Raw genomic sequence first — 26318 nt, 5'->3', positions numbered from 1 at the left:
ACACGGGATTTTAGTCTAGTGCTTTCGCTACATACGGCTAAATAATCTTCATTGTTGTGATAAGTGTTGTGTGGGTGAACCTATGCTAATGTACCGCCCTTCCTAGGACTAATACATACTTGTGATTATACCCCTTGCAAGCATCCGCAACTACAAGAAAGTAATTAAGAATTAAATCTAACCACAGCCTTAAACTATGAGATCCTGCGATCCCTCCCCGCATCGATATACCAACGGGGTTTAGGTTTCTGTCACTCCGGCAACCCCGCAATTGGCAAACGAGTACAAGATGCATTCCCCTAGGCCCATAAATGGTGAAGTGTCATGTAGTCGACGTTCACATGACACCACTAGAAGAATAACACCACAACTTAAATATCATACCATTGAATATTACTCAACCATAGTTCACTACTAACATTTAGACTTCACCCATGTCCTCAAGAACTAAACGAACTACTCACAAGACATCATACGGAACATGATCAGAGGTGATATGATGATGAATAACAATCTGAACATAAACTTGGTTCAATGGTTTCACTCAATAGCATCAACAACAAGTAGAAATCGATACCGGGAGAGTTTCCCCTATCAAACAATCAAGATCAAACCCAAATTGCTACGGCGGTGGCGGTGTCCAGCGGTGATGACGGCGGTGATGATGGTGGAGATGATGATGATGGTGATGGCGATGATGTCCAGCTCGATGACGGTGTCGATGGCGTCGATTTCCCCCTCCCGGAGGGAATTTCCCCGGCGGATTCCTGCCCGCCGGAGAGCTCTTTTCTCTCTGGTGTTCTCCGCCCCGCAGAGGCGGCTGTAACTCTTCGCGAGGTACCCTCTGTGGCTTAGGTCTTCGGGACGAAGGGTTTGGCGAAGAAAAGGAGGCGAAAAGAGTCGTGGGCCCCCCAGACCATAGGCCGGCGCGGCCAGGGCCTGGGCCGCGCCGCCCTAGGGTGTGGGCCCACCCTGGCTCCTCCTGGCTCCTCCTTTTGGCTTCCTTCGTCATCTTGAAAAATAGGATTTTTGGTATAATTTCCTTCCAGAGTTGATCTTCCGAAATATTGCGTTCTGACGGTGCTTTTTCCAGCAGAATCCTGGCTCCGGTGTTCGATCCTCCAATAATGATGAAACATGCAAAATAGATGAAATAACATAAGTATTGTGTCCCAATATGAAATATATCAATGAATAACAGCAAATTATGATATAAAATAGTGATGCAAATTGGACGTATCACCTCCATTCTTCGGGAATCTTGTTTGACCGAAAAATGAGGTTGAAAAGCTTAGTTAGCCATACTATCGCTATGTCTCCAAGGCTTCTCCATGCCTCGATGGGGATACCATCAGGACAAATCGCCTTGCCTCCTTTCATCCTTCTTAATGCCTCCTTAACCTCAGACTCCTGGATACGTCGCACAAAGCACATGTTGGTATCATCAAAGGAGTCATCTAGCTCAATGCTAGAGCTCTCAACCTCTCCATTGTAAAGGTTGTCAAAGTACTCCTGCCATCTACGCTTGATCGCCTCATCCTTCACAAGAAGTTGATCCTCTCTGTCCTTGATGCATTTGACTTTGTTGACATCCTTCATTTTCCTCTCCCTAAACTTGGCCATCTTATAGATGTCCCTTTCGCCTTCCTTAGTGTTTAAACGTTGGTAGAGGTCCTCATACGCCCGACCCCTTGCTTCACTCACCGCCCGCTTTGCAGCCTTCTTCGCCACCTTGTACTTTTCCATGTTTGCTGCGCTCCTATCCAGATATAGGCATCTGAAACAGTCCTTCTTCTCCTTAATAACCTTCTGGACCTCATCGTTCCACCACCAGGTATCCTTAGCTTCCCTTCTACTTCCCTTAGTCACCCCAAATTCCTCTACAGCGATCTTCTGCAAGCAGGTCGCCATACTCGTCCACATCATGTTTGCATCGGCTCCTTCCTCCCAAGGGCCCTCCTTAATAACCCTCTCCCTGAAAGCCTGGGATGCCTCACCCTTGAGCTTCCACCACTTCGTTCTAGCAACTTTGGCGCGCTTACCCCGCTGGACACGGATCCTAAAGCGAATGTCAACAACCAGCAGCTTATGTTGAGGGACAACACTCTCTCCAGGTATCGCCTTACAATCAATGCAGGCGCGTCTGTCTTCTCTTCTATAGAGCACAAAATCAAATATCATATTTTAAGTTTCAAAAATTCAAAAAAATCTTGGATGTAGCAAATGATGTGTCCTACAAAGGTCCAAAATTTTAATGTATTTTTTTATATTCTAGGCTATATAAAACGAATAAACCCGAAAAGTTTTATAGCTTAGATATGCGCAATCAACACATTTGTCATTTTTGTCTATCCTAGCATACAAATAACTCCACATTAAGATTTGCATGTTTCTACTATATATCATTGGCAATATCCAAGAATTTTTTCAGATTTTTTTAAAACTTTCAAATATGATTTTTTTTCCTTTTCAAAAATAAAGGATTACATATAACTCAGCCTCCATTTGTAGTCTCCGGTAGGGACTTTCTTATATAACTTATCTTACACACTGAAGTAATACGCTACAGATGCAGTGTGTGCACGCACCCACCAATCAGAAATCACACAAAGCCATAAAAAACAGAGGTTGTATGAACATTTTATTCTAAAACTTGACTGTTGCGTGACCTGGATTCCTGTATGATATACAGAGCTTCTAGTATAACAGCTTAATTGTTCGACGCAGCTATGATTATACCCTGCCGACCAATCACCCAATAAAACTGTAGAGAAAAACTTTGTAAACGAAGAAAACAAATGTCCCAGGGCAGCATGCACTAATTTGGGACCAGGACTAGCAAATGCGACAAATATGCTTTCATTAACTCTAGCATCTATTTCCTCCTAACTCCAACTTAAGATCACGACCATCGATAATGCTTCAGCTGATTTCCATACTCAGATCGATGATTTATCGGATCATGCACTTAAAATGTTTTTTAAGCCTTTGATTCGTAGACTTCCAAAAAGAAACAAACATATATACATGTAAATGAATTAAAAGTTCATATAATATTTAATCCTAGAGTAAAATTTTGTGTCCAATTCAAGTGGTTGCATTGGATATACCCTAAGGAAATCTCCAGCGGGCTAAAAGCAAATGGTCCGAACGAGACCACACAGATAGGGTCACGGCCTAGCAGTGCGACCTAAATGGGTAAAATGACGCGAACCAGTACACGATGCCCTACTTATAGCCCAAATTTGGGTTGGAAATGCAGTCGCGGATGCGTCCGCGAGCGTCCTCCTCTTGTCCTCCCCGGACCCTACCACCAGCGACACATTCCCACTCCCTCTTTCTTCACTTCCATACGAGTTCTTCCTGGTGTAGCTTCCCAAAACCCTAGCTAGCAATGGAGGATTCCGCATCCCCCAAGGCCAAGGTCCTCGTCAAGCCAAGAACATATCTTACAGAGCAGCCCGGTGGGCGACTTAGCGTCAAGGCATGGGTGGTCGGAGCCAAAGCCGGCACCGCACAGAGTAAGAGTCCGACCTCATCCTGGCCCTTCAAGCCAAGGCCAACGCCAACATCAACAACATCTCCGCCAAGGATGTCGCCAGCCTGTTATCACCATCACCATGGCCTAGACTAGAGGTGTAGCTAGCAAGTCTTTGACAAGCGCGGTCTGGTCCAAGATCGCACGTCCGCCTCTCTGACCTCGGCCGCCAGCTATACCGACGGAGGCGCTATGTGTTTTCCAGCATGTCCTCACGTTGTCTCGGCTTGGCGGCTCCCGCTCCATATGGCCGGAGATCTCGTCCATGTGGGGCGGTGCGGAAATTTCTGCCCTCGAGCTCAATCGCACTCTTGTGACCATGGACTCAGTGTAGGAGGCTGGCAAGAGGAGGCCAGGGGTGATCCCCACCGCCTACATGATCGTGCCCCAAAAGATGTTTAATGGAATGGCAGACCCGATGCTAGCCAACAAGGTATGCTTGCAACATCTCTTTTATTTGACCATTGCCATTTCAAAAATGTTTTTTCTAATTTGCAATTATGTGTGTGCATACTATGAGGACAATGACTATTCCATCATGAACCCCATGATCAATGGGAGTGGTCCTATGGACGATGAACTAGGGACCGAGAAAGAGACTCAACAAGATGAGCTCTCTATTGATGAGAGCCATTTGTTTGGGATTGATGCCGACCCTATGGATGATGCGACCCAATAGACGTCGCAACACACAAAAAAATCCAAAGGACCGGAGAATACACAATCGGGGAGGACAAGATGCTTTGTGAGGCTTGGATGATGATTGGACAAGATCCAGTTTGCCGTGCATATTGGCGGAGTGTTGGTATGTACTTTCATGAGTGTAGGAAAATTCAATCCCTACAATTTTGAGACTGGTCAAAATGACACCACTCTTCAAAACATCCAACCAAAGTGCAATAAATTTAGCGGCGCATACGAGCATGTGCTAGCGCGGCCAGTTAGCCACGCCGGTGTTGTAGACATGGTAAACCCTCGTCCATTTTCAATATGTCAATGTACCCTTGTATTTGTGACTATATCTAATGGATTCTCATCTATATGTGTAGGTGCTCCAAGCTTTGCACTGATTCAAGGAGCTCAAGGAGAACAAGCCATCCACGTTGACCCATTTTTGCAAAATGATAAAAGAGTGTACCAAGTGGGTAACAAGCTATGCATCATACAAAAAGGGTCTAGATGGATCGAAGATGCGTGGCAATGAATCATCCATCATCGATCTCGAAGAAGGTGGTCCAAGCACGAGTGACCGTGCGATTTGGCCGAGGGGCCGCAAGGCCACCGGGCAAGATCTCTATTGTAATGCTTCATCACTTGCATTGCATGAGATATTGAAGGGGTTGATTATTAACAAGAGTGACTACACTTACGAAAGACGGAATTGTTGTGAAGTGTACAAGTAGATTGCCTAGCCCTTTCCATCAGTTCGGACTTTTGGTTCAAGTGGCTAGTGCATGAAGCTTAACATGGTATCAGAGTCAGGTTTCAAGTTCAAATCCTGGTTTTCACATGGTTTTCGCAATTAAGCCTAAAAATTGCTGTTGCCCCCCCCCCCCCCCTCTATATGTGGATTGCCTAGCCCTTTCCATCAGTTCAGACTTTTGGTTGAAGTGGCTACCGCATGAAGTTTAACATGGTATCGGAGCCCCAGGTCTCGTGTTCAAATCCTGGCTTTCACATGGTTTTCGTAATTAAGCCTAAAAATTGCTGTTGCCCCCCCCCCCCCCCCCCTCTATATGTGGATTGCCTAGCCCTTTCCATCAGTTCAGACTTTTGGTTCAAGTGGCTACCGCATGAAGCTTAACATGGTATCAGAGCCCCAGGTCTCGTGTTCAAATCCTGGCTTTCACATGGTTTTCGCAATTAAGCCTAAAAATTGCTGTTGCCCCCCTCTTTAGCCACCGCTGTGTTTCGGTGTGCTCTTCTTCTTTCACGTGTTGACTCTCTTCTCCCGTCACACGCGAGTGGGGGTGTTGTGAAGTGTACAAGTAGATTGCCTAGCCCTTTCCATCAGTTCGAACTTTTGGTTCAAGTGGCTAGTGCATGAAGCTTAACAGGAATGACCACGGAGTGCGGTGCTCACATAGTTTTACTCCTACAGCCTGGCCTGACGGGCCCTGTGGTTGCCAAAGTTTTGCCCAAGGAAAGTTTGCATGGCCAAAGGCCGAGCTGATGGCGCGCTTGGTCAACAGCAGGGCCAGGATCATCCACCAACCACTGCACAAGAATTGAAGCCATGGATACATCTCCGTCTCAGGATCGACCGCTAGCTGGAACCGGAATCGAAAGCTACGAGAGGCAAATGGATTTATTTATTGCCACTGGGAAGTTGATGAACACATTGCCATGGCGCAGTCCACCATGAGTCCATGGCCTTCGTCCTGTCTACTCGGATCGGTAGAGAAGGGCTTGATGGCGTGCAATGAATGCCCTCACCAACCACTCGCTGGTGTCATCTCTGCGACCCTGCGACCTCCATTTACGACGCGCTCTCTCACACCTCATCAATTCCCATGGCGCGTTGGTCTGGTGGCATCTGCGCCCCGCTATTTATACGCCCCGCTCTTCGCCAGTGTCCATCACTTCACTTCACTCCACCACTCCACACTCCACTCCACTACACCGGCGCATCGGAGGAAGAAGAAGAAGCAGCAGCAGCTAGCGGTCATGGGGGCGAAGAAGAGAGCTGTCCTCGCGAGCCTCCTGCTCGCCGCGCTGGCCACCCAGGCCTTCGTCGCTGTCTCGGCCAGGAGCGGCCCGACGGACAAGGCTACCCAAGGTGAGCAGATCTCTTCTTGTTTGTAACAGCAACTTGTGCCTTGGTAGTGTAGCTAGCCATGCATGAAGCTAGCTCTGTAGCGCTTGTACTGACAATGGCGTGGTCGTGCGTGCTTGCAGATGACGTGAAGAAGCCGGACTGCGTGCCGGCCGTCGACCCGCGCTCCTGGCCCGGCGGCCATCCGGGGACCACCGTGCCGCTCCCCTCGCACGGAGGCTCCTCTGGGTCGTCGTCGCCGCCTTACCATGGAGGCTCCGGCACGACGCCCTCGCACGGCGGCTCCTCCGGGTCGTCGCCGCCTTACCACGGCGGCTCCGGCTCGATTCCTGACCCGTCGCACGGCGGGTACGGGACGCCGCCTTCGCACGGGAGCTCCGGCTCGATCCCCGACCCGTCGCACGGCGGAGGAGGCTACGGGACCACCCCAGCTGCGCCGTGGCACGCCTCCCCGACGCCGTCCACTGGCAGCGGTGGCTACGGGAGCTCACCCACCACTCCGTCGCACGATGGAGGAGCCTACGGCGGATCTACACCGTCGCACAGCGGCGGCACGGCGACGCCCACACCGTTCGTCCCCGTCGACCCCAACAGCGCCGGGACATGCGAGTAAGCCACGTCACCTGACATGCATTTCCTTTTCGCAAATATGTGCGACTGACATGCTGGGCCAGTACTTGACGCTGCACTCGTTTCTTTTCGTACGTAGCTACTGGAGGTCGCACCCCATGCAGATCTGGTCGGCGCTGGGGAGCTGGCCGAGCTCCATGAGCCACTTCTTCGGCGCGGCGGGAGGAGCCGCCGCCGGCGGGACGTCGTCGAACGTCAGCATCCAGGACGCGCTGGCCAACACCAGGACCGACGGCGCCGGCGCGCTGCTGCGGGAGGGCGCCGCGGCGCTGCTCAACTCCATGACCCGCTCGGGGTTCCCCTACACCACCGACCAGGTCAGGAGCGCCTTCGTGGCGGCGGCCTCCGGCGGCTCCGACAGCGCCGCGGCGACCCAGGCGGCGGCGTTCAAGAAGGCCAACGAGGGCAGCAAGGCGTAGATGGAGAGCTCGCGCTTCTAGCTAGGACTTGTGTTGCATGCGTGCATGTGTTTGATTACGCGGGACTTTGTGTTGCTTGATTTGATGGTCTGGTTGTGTTCGTGTTGGTGTTGGTGTATTCGTGGGCTTGGATCTATCGTACGTACGTGTTGTAATGACTCGTGTTTAAGTTTTTGCACTCTCGTACTGGTCTCAATGAATGAACTACTACAGTACCCTACTACTACAGTACCAAATAGGTGTGGCCTGTGGGTGTAGGTATTCAAAACTTCAAATGGAGGAATATATGCTTGTACCACCGGAAAGAACAATTTTAAGTGTCCAAGAAAATCCAAATAAAAATTCCGCACGCCTAAATCAACATTCTATATGCAGCAGGCCAAGCTTCGTGGAGGATAGACTTTTTGTGTCCTATGTAAAAAAAGATAAAGAAATATCTCACTAGAGCTTTTATTATTTTGGAAATGGAAGAAGAGCTTTTGTTTAGCACCGCATTTTATCATTTTTACATGACATAAAGAAATATCAGTATCCAGTGAAACGATTTTGTGAACACAAAGAAAGATACACGGGTGTCATTTTCTGCCGGTTTTTTTAACACTTTGAAATGTGTTTAAAATGCATCTCAAAACTCAGGAGCCTATGTTCCTGGGTGCAAAAACGCCGTGTCTAGAATATTGGCTTCATTTTCTCTTCTTCTTTGTGGGCATGTTTACCTGAGCATTGTGATGATGATGTACTTCCTCACGGGCTAAGCTGGTCTATTTCTAAATCAAATTATTTGCGCTACCGAAATACCCTGGACCTCAGAATGTCTGTGTCACCTTCTCTGCATAATGTTGCTCTCATGCAGAGAAACTGAACAGAGGTCTACACTGGTTACGTCAAGGGCCGTTGCGATACTAGCACTAGTATGATCTTGACCATTATGAGAGTTTAACTATGCGTTTTTTTGTTAGTTTAACTAGAGCGGTGGCCCTCGCAATTGCGAGGGCATCATTTTTAGTGGTTTCGAAGTGTTAAAAATTGTACTAAAAATTATAATAGTGACGGTATATTTCTTATGATACTTGTGATATATATTATTAATTATGATAAAAAGAGGATCCATCATATTGGCAACCGAGTGCTTTGATATTTCATAGAAATTTCTGGTACTCCGTATAACTCTTGTTTTCTTTCTTATGTTGATGTATAATAAATCATGTCAATAATTTACATTAATGTGGTAATATGTACTATTCATATTAATTGACTCTAATATGGATGTACCTAAAATCAGAGGTAAAATCAGAGGGAGTAGTTCTTTTCAAAGAGTGATCAATATGTCCAGATCTAAACATATGGATCATATGCTTGAACCAAATAAAATAGACAATCAAGAAGTTGTAGTTTTAAAATTACATATAAATGGTACAATATTTGAGCCTCCGGTGGAATGGTTTGGTAAATCGAGATTCAAAATATATGTATTTTTTTTTCTTAGGGCGGTCTCTACTTAAATATAAATTTTAGGTGTATTTTTCTTATGTACGTACACTTGACATCCACATGCAAAGATCTATACACTCACGTGCATATTGATCATTTATACCTTATTGTAATAAGTTTAAATCATTTCTTGATGAAATCTTGCTTTAAACTTCTAGCTATTTTTACGTGCATGTCTCAGCTATTCCTATCGAGCTAGCTTAGGTAGCGTATCATTTTGTTTCCTGAATGGGCTCCGCTAGCTAGCATTTTTTTAAGGAGTCCACTGTTCGTACGGGGGGTGCGCTTTGGGAAAAAAGCTTAGCATGCTTAACGGAAATGCTGAACGATGCTTAATTATTAGGAGAGTTCACGTTATTTAAAATATGAATATGTCTACTCTATATATAAGACGTGCCTACTGGGGTTACATGGCTACATAATTAATAATCTTTGATTAAATCCTAACCACTTATTTTATAGCTGGTCGGCTAATGATAGTGATACCAGCAGTTTCGACATGGCGAGGAGTCCCTGCTAATGACATGCACAGAAACATCTATGGAGAGCGGTTTCGACATGGCGAGAAGTCCCTGTTAATGACATGCACATAAACATGTATGGAGAGCGGTTTCGACATGGTTAGGTGCGGTGGATGTTCGAGTACGATAAACGCTGCCCGAAAAACTTACCCTAGTGGCATGTTGAAAGCTAGTTTGTTTACGGAATACATACAAAGCTAGGTAGCTGATATTACACGCTAAACAATTTAGATTTTTTTAGCAAGACCGATTTAGCTTATACATCTCGTCTGGTGTTATATGGGTGGATCTATCACGTTCGTTGTGTCACTAAATGGCATGACTTTATGTTCCAATTAAATTTTATCCACAATTTTTTATCTTTATTTTAAATAATTTAGACGATGTGGATCAACATGGTCGCACAATTAGACACCGGGTATATTGCTTTTAGTTCATTATACCCGGCTTAGAAAAAAGTCACGAAAATCTGTCTAAACTCAGATGTATCTAGACACTATTTACTATATAGACACATTTGAACTTAGACTAACCTGTAACTTTCTTTTGGAAACGAATGTGTATTATAAAATCAAAATATATGTTTCTATGAATTCATGCTTTTAACTTCTAGCTAGCTAACCTAGTATACGTAGTGTATGTTTATACCATGTTCTAAACAATTTAGATTTTTTTAGCAAGACCGATTTAGCTTATACATCTCGTCTGGTGTTATATGGGTGGATCTATCACGTTCATTGTGTCACTAAATGGCATGACTTTATGTTCCAATTAAAATTTATCCACAATTTTTTATCTCTATTTTAAATAATTTAGACGATGTGGATCAACATGGTCGCACAATTAGACACCGGGTATATTGCTTTTAGTTCATTATACCCGGCTTAGAAAAAAGTCACGAAAATCTGTCTAAACTTAGATGTATCTAGACACTATTTACTATATAGACACATTTGAACTTAGACTAACCTGTAACTTTCTTTTGGAAACGAATGTGTATTATAAAATCAAAATATATGTTTCTATGAATTCATGCTTTTAACTTCTAGCTAGCTAACCTAGTATACGTAGTGTATGTTTATACCATGTTCTAGCTAGTTTAGGTGGGTAGTTTCCTTTTCTATCTATACTGGACTCGGCCAGTTTTGTTTTCAACGGAGACTTATCCTAGGAAGATAAATTGAGTCCACCGTACGTACGGGATGTGCTCCCAACAGAAAATCGTTTGCCATGTTTTAATAATGAACTCAGTCTAAACCGAGTCTGTTATAAGTATGGGATGTGCTCTAGATATATTAGACGTGTCAAAGGAACCAAACTGTTATATATTAGACCTGTCAACCGGAACCAAACTGTTACGTAATTACTAATCTTTGATTAAATCACATCCTTTTATTTTATATCTAACTGTTATAATAATTTAGATGATGTGGGTTAACGTGGTGGCTCTATTAAACATCCGTATTTTACTTTTAGTATATAATAGATCCGACGTTTTGTTTGTCTTTCCGCTCTTCGATCTAAGTTATTTGACAAGATAGAATCATGTTTGGCATCTCGTTTCCCACATTGAGGAGCATTTGAACGCTCTGGTCATCCATAAATTAATTATACTAGGAAGCAATGGCGCGGCGGCACGCCGCACCAGTAGGATTCAACTCTGCGATTAAAAATGGCTTGGTTTTGTATGATTCAAATCATTAGCCGACCAGAAATAAAACATCTAAAACTCTATCTTTATTCTTCTTTCTAGTCTGTCTCTGTTTCCGAAACCAGAAATTATGCTAGCAAAACAAATAATCTGCACCGGCAATATATAATATTGAGAATCCGATGTTCGACACAGAGGAAGAAATATGCATCATTTGCAATTCTGTTGTTTCCAAAACCACGTGAAGCCTTGAGCATCTACAAATGGCTACAATGGCCCAAAAGCTACCGATGGATCTGGTTGCAGCTGAAAAAGGTGAAGCCTTGAGCATCTACAAATGGCTACAATGGCCCAAAAGTACACGTCCATCCCATTAATCTGACAGAGAGGATGCAAACAGAATGTCTATAATATTTTGAAGAAACAGCTGCAGCTCTGCTATTGAGACATCCATATATCCATATGTAGCTAATAGCCAACTAATCAACTACCTCGAGCTACATGTGGTTATATCTATTGCACAATGCACATCATTAATATGTAAACGCCATCTTTTGGAGTAGAATGAAAAGCCACCCGTAGGTCCCAGTGACCTGTTTGTCCGACGACAGAAGCAAGCGCCATGGCAAAATAAAATCCTATCAGGAAGAACATAATCTTCACAGGAAACCCTTTCCGTAATTTTCTTGTCACACAACTTCTAAGATGGAATTGCGCTAAACAGGAAGTGTTGTTGCCTGAATTGTCGGTGCTGTCATCCAAGATAGTCTTGATGGCTGAATGTACCCTCCTACAAAATGGACATAATAGTTCAGATAAAAATTTCCCGTAGAATTGTTCGAAGAAAAACATGCTAAGTTTTAGGACAGCTTAATAACTGAGAAGAAAGCAAAGAAACATGCAGCTCAAGCCCCGTGGGTGATATCGATTGCTGTACGGGGCTCATGGTGTCATTGTTGAATCATGTTGTTTGGATCATGTGTCCACGTATAAGAGCGGACTACAACGTTTCGCGTGGCAGCACGCCACGCGCCATGCAAGTTCTAGTCATTGCCATTACTGGCTAACGTCATATATTAAGTTAACCAAATCTAAGAAGCTTTCTTCCTAATGTTCTAATGGTTTCAGTGATTACAAACCGAGATACGTGCGACAGATTTACTTACGCACTCTAAATTGTACTAACATGTGGATGACTTGTTGCACTGACGCGTGTTCAGTCAGTGCATTACTTAATTACCAAATGAATGGCATAACACCGAAAAGATCTTACATATACTCCACACTTTAGGTATCTAGTTTCAACACTACTTGACTGTCATTACAATATCACCCTGAGTGCAAAAGTTGCTGCCAGAGTGAAGAAACCACTTCTTGAATAACTCACAAATATATGGTCTGCTACCAGCAGAACTCCATGCAAGAGAAATCACATAAAGGATGGCACAAAAATGCAATAGTTGCAATTGAATTAGACAGTAGCCTGGTCACTCGATTTATATACTTGAATACCATGAGGCAAGGCATCTTTTTAGTCCTTGTCTCATTGGTCCTAAAGTAGGCCAGCTTATCCTGGTACCAAGAATGTTTGTATCTTCAGTTTATTAAGTTTAATTCTCTGAAATGAAGAATGCAGACGACACAAAAAGCCAGGTGAAAGGCACCAACAGCCACCTCAATGGCTAATGTCCCCACATGCTACTCCGATTTGTACCCTATGAAGTTCCAATTCATACATGAAACGTGGGATCTGTGTAATTCCATAGTTGATTTGACACTGAACATACCTCAAATAGTGAGGAAGCTGGCTAATCAAATATTTGTCTGGATGTACTGCATATTTTAGTAAAACCTGCAAAATTCATATGTTTATTTAAATATTGTGTAACTATATATCCATGGCATGAATGAATGAAACAAACATAGATGGAAATTGTAAATTTGGAACTCGTATGGATGACAATAGGAAAAATAGGATGTCTGAATTATGAACGCAAAAATAGATCACATATGCAGGTGCCAGGGTATGTAGGTTCTATATTTTTTTGAAGATGCAGTTCAGAGATTGTTTGTGCTCTAGTATATACAGTAGCACATATACTTCCAGTATACTCTAAAATAAACGCATCATCTTGCCTAACATCGAACGTGCAAGGGAATCTGAAAAGGAGACATCATACTGATGCAGAATACATAAGATGAGAAAAATAACATGTGTACATAGATCTCCTCCCTTTGCAGATATAAAAAAGTTGTTTTCTCACAAAAGTGTGCATCTCAACTAAACTTTTCCCAACAAAGAAGTAGATGTCATACGGAGGACTATCCTTAAGACAGTCTGTCTAGAAAATCTGAGGTAATAACTTGGTATCATTTGTTTCATATATACGAATAAAATTATAAATGGCACATCAAAGGAATACATGGGACAGAACAATCGCTTGCAAAGCTATGTATTAATCTCGGAGGGAGTAATATTTAATCGTGCAACATTCACCTTCTGTTCCGGTGGCAGTCCTCACATCAGCAACACCCATGTCGGCAGGCCCGAATTGGCGATGGTCGGACAGCTGGGAGGCAACAGAGAGGAGAGAGGGCGGGATCCGGCTCCTACTTCCTATCCCGCGGCCCCCATCGTCGTGCTCGCATCGACGTCCTTGCTCTCGTCTGCAACCACAGTCCACATACCGGTACCCGTCACAGATCTGATTGGAGAGAAATATAGGGCTAAAGGAGAGGCGGGCTAGGGGAGAGGAAGGGAGAGGGCCTGAGACGGAGCGTATGGCACATACCTCGACCAGCCAAGGTAGCGGCCGTCAGCCTGAGGTGGGGGTGGGGGGCGATGCGGTCATGCGGAGGCGGGGGACGACGGACCGATGCACATCCGCAGGAGGGAGCAACCACGCCGCTGCTTTATCCCGATGGTCCTGTTGCGCCGCCTGCCGGCTTCCTCTTGGTAGAGCCAAACGTCTTCAGGGAATCGAAACCTCCGTATCTGCGGACTGGGCCGCCATGTTCTTTGTAGAGACTCTCCCTCTATCTGAAGCAGATCCCCTCCCCCACCACATGCACCGCTAGCCTAACGGTGAGGAAGACGTGGCCAGAAGTTCCTAGACTCTTCGGTCAAAGCGGCCTGGAGAGGATGAGGAAAAGGAGCAGCGTAAGCGGCGCAGGTGGGGCCTTGGATATACCTCCACCATGATAGGTTCCGGTAGACCAACCGAGAGAAGCTAACCGGATATGTAGGAAACAACCAGTAGCCGGTTACCCTCACGTCGGGAAAAAAGGATCTAACACCGAGAGAAAAGGAAACTCAAACACGAATTCAATGTACCGTAAAAAAAGGAAGGACGTGTCGCACCCTGGTAGGAGATAATTACGCCATCTACAGTGCCCCGGCTGTTTTAGAGGCGTGAAACTGTCAAACTTTTATATAGGGTATAATATGCTGCCCGTCACGGCACAGAAAAATGTTCAGATATGAAAAATACTTATAATTTAAAAACTTGGCACTCCATTGTGCGCCACGAGCGTGTTCGTCAGGACCTTTTTCAAGAGGCTTTTTACGGTACAAGTTACTAGTCCCATAGGCCAGTAGTATTGAGCGAGAGGCCGTTTAGGCAGGTAATCTTTTTTTTTCCTGTAAGGCCAGCTTGGTCCACGATTAGGGGTAGTCGATCTTTCTCTCTCCAAAGAAGAGCTGCCCTCGCTCTCACACGCCCCCGCTCACCCTTGACGTCGCTCTTGCCGCCATAGATAGGGAATTACAGAACGGCGCCCCTTCCGGCCGTTGCTATCCACCATCTTTCTCCCTGGTGTCTCCGAGCTCCCTTCTGCTTGGCTAGCCCTTCTTCCGGGTTTTTTTTCTTTGCTGGAACTTGACCACGAACAGATGCAGTTGGCTGCACTGCAACTTGGTGCACAGGAACATTGGATGTTGTGTTTTTGTATCATCGATGTTGTGTTTCTTGGAGACAAACTCTATGGTTTCACTTGTGCCGACAGAAACACCCCTCTTGGGGTGCACGGCCTCGGACTTTTCACCCGAGCTATCGCATTTGATGACCATGGCATACCGATGGTTACCAATGTAAGGCTTGTCATTCGGCTTGATAATGATTCTGATAATTGGTGCATCATTGATGAGAGTGATGATGATGACCATAATGCAGTACGGGAAAAATAGGCTTTGTCGTGCAACTATTTGCACGGCTTCTTTGCCGTGTGACTCGCCAACGTTGCACGACAAAGGCTTTGCCGTGTGACGCCGCACGACAAAGATCGCTTCTTTGCCGTGTGCCTAACATGTTTTATCTAAAAAAAGGCCCCAAACTGGCTGGTCTGGTAATCGAACCTAGGACACCGAGCAGGGAAAGCGTGCAACCTTGCCACTGAGCTATGTGTTCGTTTGTTGATAACTATACCATGCCATGCCTTTTGAGATGAGAAAAAAAATCCAGTTTTTACATCTTTGCCGTGCGCTTACACTAGGCAAAGGCTTCTTTGCCGTGCGTTTTTCAAAAACACTAGGCAAAGGCTGCTTTGCCGTGCAACCCAGCTGCGCGCAAGGCAAAGGATGAGGCACGGCAATGCCCAACGCCTTTGCCGTGCACCAAGTCTTTGCCGTGCGGTGTGTTGGGCCATTGCCGTGCACCTTTCTTTGTCGTGCGGCCTCTTCCATCGTTGCCGTGAATCGTATCTTTGCCGTGCGCTTGTGTCTATCTTTCCCGTGGCCAAGGTCTTTGCCGTGCATTTTTATCTGTGCGCACGGCAAAGAAATATTTGCCGTGCGAGGACACACGGCAAAAAAAGGCTGCACGGCGACGCCTATTTTTTCCGTAGTGATGATGATCACAATGACGAGGTGGAGAACTGGAGGAGGAGGCCCATGACGATAATGGTGAGGATGAAAAAGATGCCGAGCTTGATGATGAAATCAATTGTGACGATCTAGATGAATCGAGGAAGAAGACTGGTGATGGCATGATTCTTGACAGGGCGACCTAGCAACTATAATATCATTCCTTAGAGCTGGCCCACCCATACATTCGCCTGTAGTTCCGCCGCTGATTCTTGAAGCTATCCATTTTACTAATGATGAGAAAGTTCACGACGAACCCAAGGACACGATTGCCACCATTTGGTACTTTGTGGAGTCATGTGGGAAGATGATCATGGTGAGGCGAGAATTGCAAATGCCCTACACTACGGGAAAAACTTTGCAAATGCACAGTAAAGCAATCGACGACAAAGGCTTCTTTGCCGTGCGCCTCGTCAATGTTGCACGGCAAAGGTCTTTGCCGTGCGACGCCGCACGGCAAAGGTTGCTTCTTTGTCGTGTGCTAAATATGGTTTATCTAAAAAAAAGCTCCAAACTGATCGGTCTGGGATTCAAACCTAGGACGCAGAGTAGAGAAAGCGTGCAACCTTGCCACTGAGCTAAGCGTTCGTTTGTTGATAACTATACCACGCCACACCTTTTGAGCTGAGAAGAAATCCAGTTTTTACATCTTTGTTGTGCGCTTACACTAGGCAAAGGCTTGCTTTGCCGTGTGTTTGTTAAAAATACTAGGTAAAGACTTGCTTTGCCGTGCGTTTGTTAAAAACACTAGGCAAAGGCGTGCACGGCGATGCCTTTTGTGCTTTGCCGTGTGCCAGCGTCTTTGCCGTGTAGCCTATCTTTGCCGTACGCTATGTTGGTCCTTTGCCGTGCAACTTTCTTTGCCGTGCGCTCTCTTCCGTCGTTGCCGTGAATCAAATCTTTGCCGTGCGCTCGTGTCTGTGTTTGTCGTGGCCAAAATCTTTGCCGTGCGTTTTTCTACGTGCGGACGGCAAAGAAATCTTTGCCGTGCGGAAACACACGGCAAAGATGCAATACACGGCAACTGCAGTTTTTCCCGTAGTGCTACTATGCTATCAGATAGACTCATAGTGAGGAGGTTTTTGAGGTGGACATCAGAGAACATATCTAGTGATACCACCCTTTAGATGATATCATGATACCGTACAAAAAACGTATTTTTATACGTGCCAAAAATTATACGAAAAATTGTGAGTGCTCATGAAGCATGTTCCTACAACGTTACAAAATTTCATATCCAAAATCGGCATGGACACTAGCACTATTCATGCTGATTTTCTCTTTTTTGTTTCTCAGTGTCCATGTCCATTTTGGATATGAAATTTTTTGATGTTGTAGGGACATGCTTCATGAGCACTTACAATTTTTCGTATAATTTTTTGGCACGTATAAAAATATTTTTTTTTGTACGGTATCATGGTATCATCTAAAGGATGGTATCACTAGATATGTTCTCGTGGACATCAGTAGCGGCACATGGATGCCAATGTCGGATGGGCTATGTGGCCAATCACATTTCATTAGCAAACTTTTCTGCAAGTCTATGCCTGCTGGAGGAGTGATAGCGGAAGATGCTATTTATTACTGGTGAGGTGTTCAACACTTCAACATGAGATCTCATACCATAAGACCACCAGAGGCTTTAATCGATTTCCTTCTGTCAACGTGGATCTTTCCTATAGCGCTAGTGGTTTAAGAGTTTCTGCTGCAACCTTGGATGAAAATAAGGATTAATTTTGATCTATTCCCTTTTCCGTATCAAAGATGATCTGTTTAGTCTCTGCATGGACCTTGCCTCTTGCATCTTGGTTGCTTGGTTCCATGGTTGTGTTCGTGTTGGTGTCTTTGTGGGCTTGGATCAATCGTAAGTACGTGTTGCAATGACTCTTGTCTAATTTTTGCAGTTTCGTAATGAGTGAATTGAGTGAATGAAGTGAACTACTGTATCCAACTTCTGGCCCCCGTGTTCCAGCCCTGTGGGTGTTCAAGATTTCAGATGGAGGGATAATGACTTCAATTTTCTCTTCTTTGTGTGCATGTTTACGTGAGCGGTGTGATGATTCTGTACGTACATCGGAAACTGAGTTCTAGCTTAGCGGCAAGACAAGCGAGTGCGTAGCTAGCCCATCCAGGTTCGACTCTCCATCTCACGGTAATTTCGCATGGAGGGGCGAACTTTAAACCGGGTTATCATCCTAGCGGCCATTCGCTGGAAGAATGTCATCCAAGGTTTGGTTGTGTTACCGCTCTTCGATATAAATCACACGTAGTTTTAAGTTTCTACGGCAAGATAGAGCATCTTGCTTCCCACATTGAGGAGCTTATACATGAGCATTGGGGAGCTTTTGCACGCTCTGTTCGTCGCCTTCCTCCAGTCTAGACGTATAAATGGGCTCAAAATTCGACAATCTCAGCACAATATAAGTAGAGAACAGCACAACGAGGCAAATTCGGCCCATTTATGAAGACCCGCTCAACCCTGTGGCGCATCGAAAGTTCCAAACATAATTTCTCAAGCATTTTTAGTCATCAGAGGAAGAAATAGGTCAAAAAGACCATTAGTGTGCTACTCTTTTTTTTTTTGGTAACAACTCACAAACGTCCTAACGTGGAATGTACAATACTATGTACCATACCTGTAAAAATCAGACAGGAGACAAGCCTTTGTAACAGTTTCAGAGGTCAGTCTATCTAACACCAGATCCCGACAGCTGAGTCCTGTCACATTCAGGCAAAGTGTAAGCTTATTTCCCGCTGCACGTATCAGGTATTCGGATGCCGCTCAAGAGGTAGCCACCAAACGGCTTCATTCTCATGTGTGGATGAGTGCGCGATGGAAGGACCTGCAAAAAACAGGACCACATGATTCTATCACTCACACTACTATTTCTTTCGTAAAGGAGGATGTAGGCAGACGAGTTAGCTAGCACAGATGTTCTTCCGATCTATTGCAAATTGTCTTGATGTAAACAATCCAGATATATTAGTTCGATTAATGTACTGACCTGGTATTCACGAAACCAGGGTTCAGAAATATGCAATTCGACAGCCATTTTTGATACTTTAAGGCTGCGCATGCATGTCGCAAGAGGCTGCGTGTAGATATAACTCAAGATAAGTAACAAGAAAAATGACCTTCTAGTAAAGAGAAGACTGAAATGAGGATGTCATAAACATCAAGTTAATGTGACCGCAAAATTAAAGCAATAATGTTACCCGCAAAAAAAAAAAAAGCAATAATGTTGTCAAGCAATAGAAAATGGTGTTACAGTTACACATATCTTTTGCTGAAATTTAATCTAGAGAGCTAAGCTCTCCGTTTGAATGCCGTTAACTAAAGACCAGTTGGTACGAAGAGGCTTGTTTCTTTGCCAATGTCAAGAAATATATACCTCCAGATGTTGGTGATAGACAGCAAATGGAGCCGAATAAGACAATAGCGGAAGCAGATCAGTAACCAAACTTCCTACCTCATGCTCCGGAGCAGCAACAATGAAGCTAAATTAGCACGAAACCAGCATATTACCAAGGATACTGAACTCCTTACTGCAGCACTATTATAGCTTGCCTTACCTGCTGAAACCATATTATTTCCAATATTTCATCCTCTCTGATGATGGTGTATTTCCTGCTTTAAGTGATCCGGAAGCTACTGAGGTGCGCTCAATGGCACTTCTGCAATCTACAGATCAACATGCTGTCAAGCAAAAAAAAAAAAAAAACGTTGTTTCTTGTACAGATTTCTTCGTATTAGCTTTCCAATGGCTTACCTAACAAAGGGTTACCACTTTGATTAAGGTGCTCATCCACTGAGGGCTCAGAAACTTCTACATCAACTGTCTGTAGATTCTCAGCTGATATTGTAACAACATCAACAGATACGTGTGTTTGACAAGATGGCCACCTTGCCGTTAGAGCTTTGCAAACGGATAAAAGGAGAATTTGCGCAATGGGGTAGAGCTAGGCTTTGGGATGCCGGCGGTGGAGTGGATTCGAGAGTAGCGAGAATTACAACTTAGTGGGTGTGGGTGTTAGGGAGGAGGTCGAGACGTTGGTGACTTGATCTCGCTCCCTGCTTGTAAAAACCTCCTTTCTTTCTTAATGAATGAAGACACGCGATGCTCGCGCGTGTTCTTGAAAAACATCAACAGATTGTGCCAGATATGACTGAGTACTCTCATCTGATACGTGACTAGGTCCGACCCCCTCACCATGAATGGTATCACTGAGAACACATGAGGCATTGCCAGGATTTCTCAAGGAGTAGAGGTCGCTAAATGGTGACTGGACAATCCTAAATGAAATGCTTATGATAATCAGTATAACTCATTAATCAGTAACTGTATATCGAACTATATAATGGAGGACTGAGCATTTTCTACTTTAATCATGATTTGTACTACTACATATGGAACTCTAGGAATGGTATCATCAATAATGCAAGAGGCATTGCCAAAGCTTTGCAAGAAACAGAGATCGCTAAATGGTGTCTGGACAATCCTGAACGGAATATTTATATTATAATAATAATGACTTACATGGTATGACTTAATAAGTATCAAGAATATGTTGAACTATATGATGGAGTGCTGGACATTTTCTACTTTAATTATGATTGCTACTGCTTCATATGGATCTCTATGACTTTAGTGTATGGAGGTACAATTCAATGAGTAATTGATGGCACAAACTCAAATTTAAATTGGGGTGAAGATAGCTTAGTGTGTCATGTCTGAAATTATGATAATGAATTTTCCAACACAATTCGATTAGAAATACAGATTCTGCATAAGCTATTCAGATAATAAATATCTTATGTCCACTTTAAAATTTAAATGTCACTAATTAGCCCGCTGCCTCCCGGGTCGCTCGCGCGGGCGACTCCGGAGGCGACCACCCCAACCCTAAAAGCAAACCCCGTTCCCTGCCTCCCTGGCCGCCATCGCCGCCGGCGGTGGCGGCGGCGCCCGGCCACCGAAGGCGGGGGGCTGCGTGTGTGGCGCACCCTGACGGAGCTCCTTCGCGCGGAGTGGCGCCGTCGCGCGGGTCGCGCGGGCTGCAAGGCGGCATGGTGTAGGAGAGGGAAATGAAGGCGGCGGCGCGGCGATGCGGTGCCAGGTGGCTGCGCGGCGCGGCGTGCCTGTGGGCGGCGGTGGCAGCGCGCCTGCAGGTGGCGGCGCTCGGGCCCGATCTGGGCCTGACCTGGGCCGTGCGGGCCGCAGCCATGGCGCGTCCGCGACGTTGCTGGCGGGGCTGGCTTCCCCTTCTGTCTCCTTCCTCCTCCCACCCTCCTCCCGGCCGTCGCTGGTGGAGGACGACGGATGTGCGAGCATGCGAGCAGCGGCCCTTTTGGGAGATGGCTGCTCTGTTCTGCCCCGACGGATCCCGGCGGCGGCAGCTGCGGGCTGGCGCGGCGGCGTCTGCGCTGGCCGGTGCCCTCCTCCTGCGACGTTTCTAGGCTCCCTGCAAGTGATGGTCTACTCCAGCAACCTCATTCACCACCTCCGGTCTGCCCCTGCACCATCGAAGGTCCTTGTTCGTGGGTCGGGGTGGCATGACCCTCACCGGACTTCCTCCTCGAGCACCGGGGGAAACCCTAGGTCCGGCCTGCTGGACCGGGCAGCGGTGGCGTCTCAGCACCGTTCCCCTCTTGAGGGCGCTGCTTTGGCTGCAAGTGGAGTACTGGTTGCTGCAGCTGGATGTTGGTGATGCGTCGCTCCGGTGTAGACTTCTTCACAAGGTGTGGAAATCCAGGGCGTTACGAATGCCAGAGCCGGCACCTCCCGACGATTGCTACACCAGTTCCGGCTAGGCCCTGCCTCCCACTTGCCGACTCTTGGCACATGATGGGTGCGAGGTACGTTGGCCTGGGCAGTCTTGGAGCTGCAATCGTACCTGGAAGCGTCTGGCAATGGCGGTGTCGCTGCCCTGTTGTCCCAAGTCTTACTGCCTCACCATTCTTGGTTGGAGGCAAGGCTAGGCGAGGCCTAATGTCATTGCGGTTTGTAGTCGAGGGCACCTCCTTGCCAAGTTGTAGTCGCTTGGTGAGGACGGTCGTGTGTGTGTGTGTCCCTCCTTCTGGAGGTTGTAGTCCCGATGTCTTCTTTCTGTTCAATGAAATGAAACGCAAAATCTCTTGCGTTTTCTTGAAAAAAAAATGTAGAGTGTGTGGCATTAATGTGTGAACTGATGATGCCCTTTCCTGTGGTCTAGAGATTCTGTAACATAATCGCCTTTTTTCAGCATGAAAGTGTTAGGAAAACTTACCTGCTAGTCACATCGGTGCTAAAATTATACAGTCTTATAATATCTATGGAGTTGGGTGACAGTCCAAGATATGTGCTACAAACATATCCTGTGCCTATATATAATATCAAACAGAGAAAATCAATAGTAGTAACTATAACTTACAGAGGCATTATAGGATAGATGCCAGTAAAACACAAGAATCGGGTCTCATTTGAAAACTTTACATGCAGTAATAACAACCTCAAGTTGCCAGACCCTATAGCTTCTATAATTAATGAATATGCATAGCAGAATTGCATTTTCTTGGAAAGATGCAGAGTGACTTAATGGGAATTAGTGATGACAGACAACATGGTTTGTTTTTTCACATAATAAATATACAGAATGGCATTGACATATATTCGCTAGTAGCTTAGTGATTTAAAAAATCATGGTGTGTGATTAACAAACAGCAAGGTAACTAACTGTGTACTTTGAGGAAAATATTTTGAGCAGAGCACATATCTGCATACAGCCGAATTAATTCAATTGGACAATTTCATATAGGGGCATTAGTAACATAAGAGTGCAGCAAAATTTACCTCCCAAACGTTCAGCTACAGCTCCAACAACCAAACCTCCAACCATATCAACCACAAGCACATCTGAATATGCTCCAACATTTGCCATGGACAATAAGAGAGAAAGTACATCAAGTCGCATAAATCTGGGAGGCCTAGCAAAGGCATCATAGCGAAAATAAGGGTTATAATTTTACACTTGTCTTGCTTTAATGCAACAAAACAAATACTAAAATATGTGAATATTATTATGATGGTAAGGTCAAAAACAGACTGGCGATTGACAGAAATAAAAGGGAAGTATTTACCCTATTCTATCTGCATCTTTCTTCGAATGTGTCTCACAAATGCTGCACCATACAAGGGAGAAAAAAAGGTCAGATAATTATGCACGCCGGCTGGCCAACAAAAACCTAGTTTAGTGTACTCCATGACAATAATTATTTGGTTTGGTGGGTAAGTTTAGCCAAAACAGACTAGGCTGGCTTGCCAACTTAGATGAATAAATTTGACAGGGAAATAGAAAACAGAAGCAATCCTATATACTGAAGTACTGTATATGTGTCTATTAATGTTGAAGAGAAATTAAAAGTAGAGCAAGGCTTCTTTTTCTAGTTGTCCCACACTCTTTACTCTAGAACAATCTTGGATTTACAATATAATTCAGCTTGTTGACTAGTTTGAACTAGCTATTTGTAAGGAAGAGCTAATTAGACCATGCATTGTTCCCTAAAAAAAAGGTCAATATATAATGCTGTATATATATACGATAACAGCACAATATGCAAATTTCATAGCTATACATTTTAAAAATAATTGATAGCGAATCTTCCTGCTGCAGCGCAAGTAGCAGAGAGATACCTTTGGGTAGATGGACGTCGCAAAAGCAATATAGGTGCATGTTTCTTCTGTTTCTTCAGTTTGTATTTCTCCTGTAATCAATATAATTTTAATTGTACAAAATCAATCCTCAAAGTTGTTCACAAGAGTAAAGAACCAACTAGACTATACGAAACTAACTTGTGACTGCAGAGTCTTCTTTCCAAATGTAGAGCTATTTGCTATCAAGGCTTCAACAATCGCGTTGCCACTTACACTATTCCTATTTTGTGAAATAACATATCGAACATAAGTCTTCATATGAAATCATGCAGAACATAGAACAGGCAAGCATCGCTGTCCACTCAAAAAACAAAGAGCAAGCTTAATAAGGTTAAATCATCGCTTACCTCTTCATTGTCTCTATGTCATCACCAGATAAAGCTTGAGCTGTATTATTGTCACTATTGTCCCTATTTTCATCCAGCTCTTTGATATGTTGTGTTTCATCATCATCACGAGCATCATCATCATCATCACCATCACCAACAACATCATCATTGACATCGTCGGTGTCACCGTCATCATCATAATGATCTATATACGATAATAAAGCCACTGTCACTGGAATGAAATTAACATAATACCTTTCTTGGTTCTCATGAACAAGCATAGAATTCAAGTACAGTATAAGAATCATAAGTTTTAACCCCCATTCAACGGATGAAAACGCAACTAAAACAATTCTTCGCAACAAGCAGAGAATCACGCGTGTAAATGGAACTTGTAAGTCCGACAAGTCCGCCAAAAATGCACACTCACGCGTGTAAATGGAACTTGTAAGTCCGACAAGTCCGCCAAAAATGCACACAGTTTTTTTTTTTTGAGAAACACAGTACAAACGCAGACGCTCACATACACGCGCATACACTCACCCCTATGAACGCACACACGTACACCCCTACCCCTATGAGCACCTCCGGAAGACTGAGCCGGCGGATTGGATCTTGAAATTGACGAAGTCACCACAGGCGCCTCGCTGTCGACGGGAACGTCGCCTCCCACTGAATGAATATTCCGCATTTATAAGACACACAGATGTCAAACCTGGGATTTGAACTCTGGTGGGCTGGGGGTACAACCACCCTCCTAACCACCCAACCTCAGGTTGGTTCTCAAAAAAATGCACACAGTTTCCTTCCTTCAACATTTACTCATCTCCAACAGGTTTCAGTTAATTTCATACAGGAATATGGTGTGAATGCCAGGTTTGATTTTTCTTCAAGATTGGCAGGATTAAATTAAGTTTGTATAAGATACATAGTTTCTGTATACAATCCAGGTCATGACAAGATCTCAAATGATTTCATGAAAAAAAAATGGTGTCAACACAAGGATGAAACTACAAACACTAATCTTATATGGATGTAAGTTTGCAAGTATGTGAGGCTCACCTACATGTTCCGCACAACAGTATAGGCGCAAAAGTAGTGCCTCTGCACATGAGCATTGCCCAATACATTTTGAGAAGAAATTTTGGCGAACTACAGAACTTTCAGAAAACGAGAAAAAAATTCCCAATTTCCCATGTGACGCCCAAACATAAAAATGGGATAGGAATATCATAGAATCAGATTCGAATCCAACTGGCATATTATTTGGAATCCAACTGGAATAGATTATTTGGAATTCAAGTGAATGATCTGAATTCAACTCTTAGGAGACAAACATGGTGTAAACAGAAATATTCCAAAAGTAGTGCTAGATCAACCTGAAAAAAAATAAAAAATCACCGGACCCCGATAGCTAGCTAGGTTCCTTACCAGGAGGTGGTGCGTCGGCGCAGGAGAAGAGGCGGCCGAAGAGGGAATTGCCTTTGCCGGGCTCGCCTTCGCAGGGTTCGACGCGGAAGATGGAGCCGAAGGGGCGGCCCACGAGCGGCTGCAAAGAGCATTCCCTCCCACCTATGTTCACCGTCCTGCGCCACGACAGGAGGAGAATGAAGAAGAAAGGTAAGGTCCACCAGATCGGCCGGTGGGGGGCAAAAAGGTTGAGGACGGGAGAGTGCACGGACGCGCGGCGGGTGAGGCGGCGGAAGATGACTCTGTCGCCGTCGTTGATGTCGAGGATGACGCTGCAGCCCGCCCACGCCTCCCTGGGGATCACCGGCGGAGGCGGCGACATTGGTGGAGTTCGGCGGCAAACCAGTGGAGACTGGCGAGGGGAGGCGGGAGCAGAGGGACCTGGTGGAATCCGGCGATTCCTATATGCCGACCAGGTCGGCCACTACTCCGCGCCGCACACCCGCTGGCCTGGTTTGGGCCAGGCCCATTTAATTGTTTTTCCTTTTTCAGTTTGGTTCTCCAGTACGATTTTCCAGTCCGGTTTTCTAGTCTGGTTTTTTCTTTTTTCGGGTTTTTGATGTGGTTTTCTTTATTTGGCTGGCTTTCAAGATTTAAAAATATTTAAATTTAAAAATGTTCAATTTTCAAAAAGTTTCAAATTTCGAAAATATTTAGATGTGGAAATTGTTCAAATTTTAAAAATATGAAGATTTGGAAACTATTCAACTAAAAAAATGTTCACATTTTGAATATATTCAGATTTCAAAAAAATTAAATTTTGAAAATATTCAGATTTGAAATTGGTTCAAATTTCGAAAATGTTCAGGTTCAAAATTTGTTCAAATTTTGAAAATATTCATTTTAAAAATTTGTTCAAATTTAAAAATGTTAATTTTTAAAAAATGTTCAGGTTTAAAAAAATTTCACATCTACAAAACTGTTATTTTTCAGAAATAATC

At 44.7% G+C, this 26318-nt stretch overlaps 3 protein-coding genes and 1 long non-coding RNA gene across 4 annotated transcripts; 1 reads left to right on the top strand and 3 right to left on the bottom strand.

The window, feature by feature from the left end:
* Positions 1-1239: 1239 nt before the first annotated feature.
* On the bottom strand, positions 1240-1911 carry LOC127339451 (uncharacterized). The gene has a single exon (XM_051365306.1). It carries the CDS (start codon positions 1909-1911, stop codon positions 1240-1242), a length of 672 nt encoding a protein of 223 aa, XP_051221266.1.
* Positions 1912-6113: 4202 nt separating this feature from the next.
* LOC127341805 (uncharacterized) lies at positions 6114-7575 on the top strand. The gene is made up of 3 exons (XM_051367738.2): positions 6114-6317; positions 6437-6923; positions 7024-7575. Exons 1-3 carry the CDS (start codon positions 6206-6208, stop codon positions 7361-7363), a joined length of 939 nt encoding a protein of 312 aa, XP_051223698.1. The 5' UTR covers positions 6114-6205; the 3' UTR covers positions 7364-7575.
* A 4298-nt stretch (positions 7576-11873) lies between these two features.
* Positions 11874-14124, bottom strand: LOC127341806 (uncharacterized). Its single transcript, XR_007875919.2, has 3 exons — positions 13819-14124; positions 13524-13693; positions 11874-12878 (listed from the first exon to the last, which is right to left on the bottom strand). It is a non-coding gene; the product is annotated as an uncharacterized lncRNA (long non-coding RNA).
* Positions 14125-18554: 4430 nt separating this feature from the next.
* On the bottom strand, positions 18555-25745 carry LOC127339452 (uncharacterized). Its single transcript, XM_071827248.1, has 15 exons — positions 25590-25745; positions 25339-25493; positions 23926-24112; positions 23717-23798; positions 23558-23628; positions 23005-23046; positions 22718-22842; positions 22155-22248; positions 21650-21994; positions 20804-21350; positions 20099-20171; positions 19663-19741; positions 19280-19385; positions 18893-18979; positions 18555-18730 (listed from the first exon to the last, which is right to left on the bottom strand). Exons 1-15 carry the CDS (start codon positions 25697-25699, stop codon positions 18632-18634), a joined length of 2202 nt encoding a protein of 733 aa, XP_071683349.1. The 5' UTR covers positions 25700-25745; the 3' UTR covers positions 18555-18631.
* Positions 25746-26318: the final 573 nt, after the last annotated feature.

The sequence above is a fragment of the Lolium perenne genome, chromosome 3 (assembly GCF_019359855.2).
Source record: "Lolium perenne isolate Kyuss_39 chromosome 3, Kyuss_2.0, whole genome shotgun sequence".
Taxonomy (NCBI): domain Eukaryota; kingdom Viridiplantae; phylum Streptophyta; class Magnoliopsida; order Poales; family Poaceae; genus Lolium; species Lolium perenne.
This window is presented reverse-complemented; position numbering and strand designations above follow the sequence as displayed.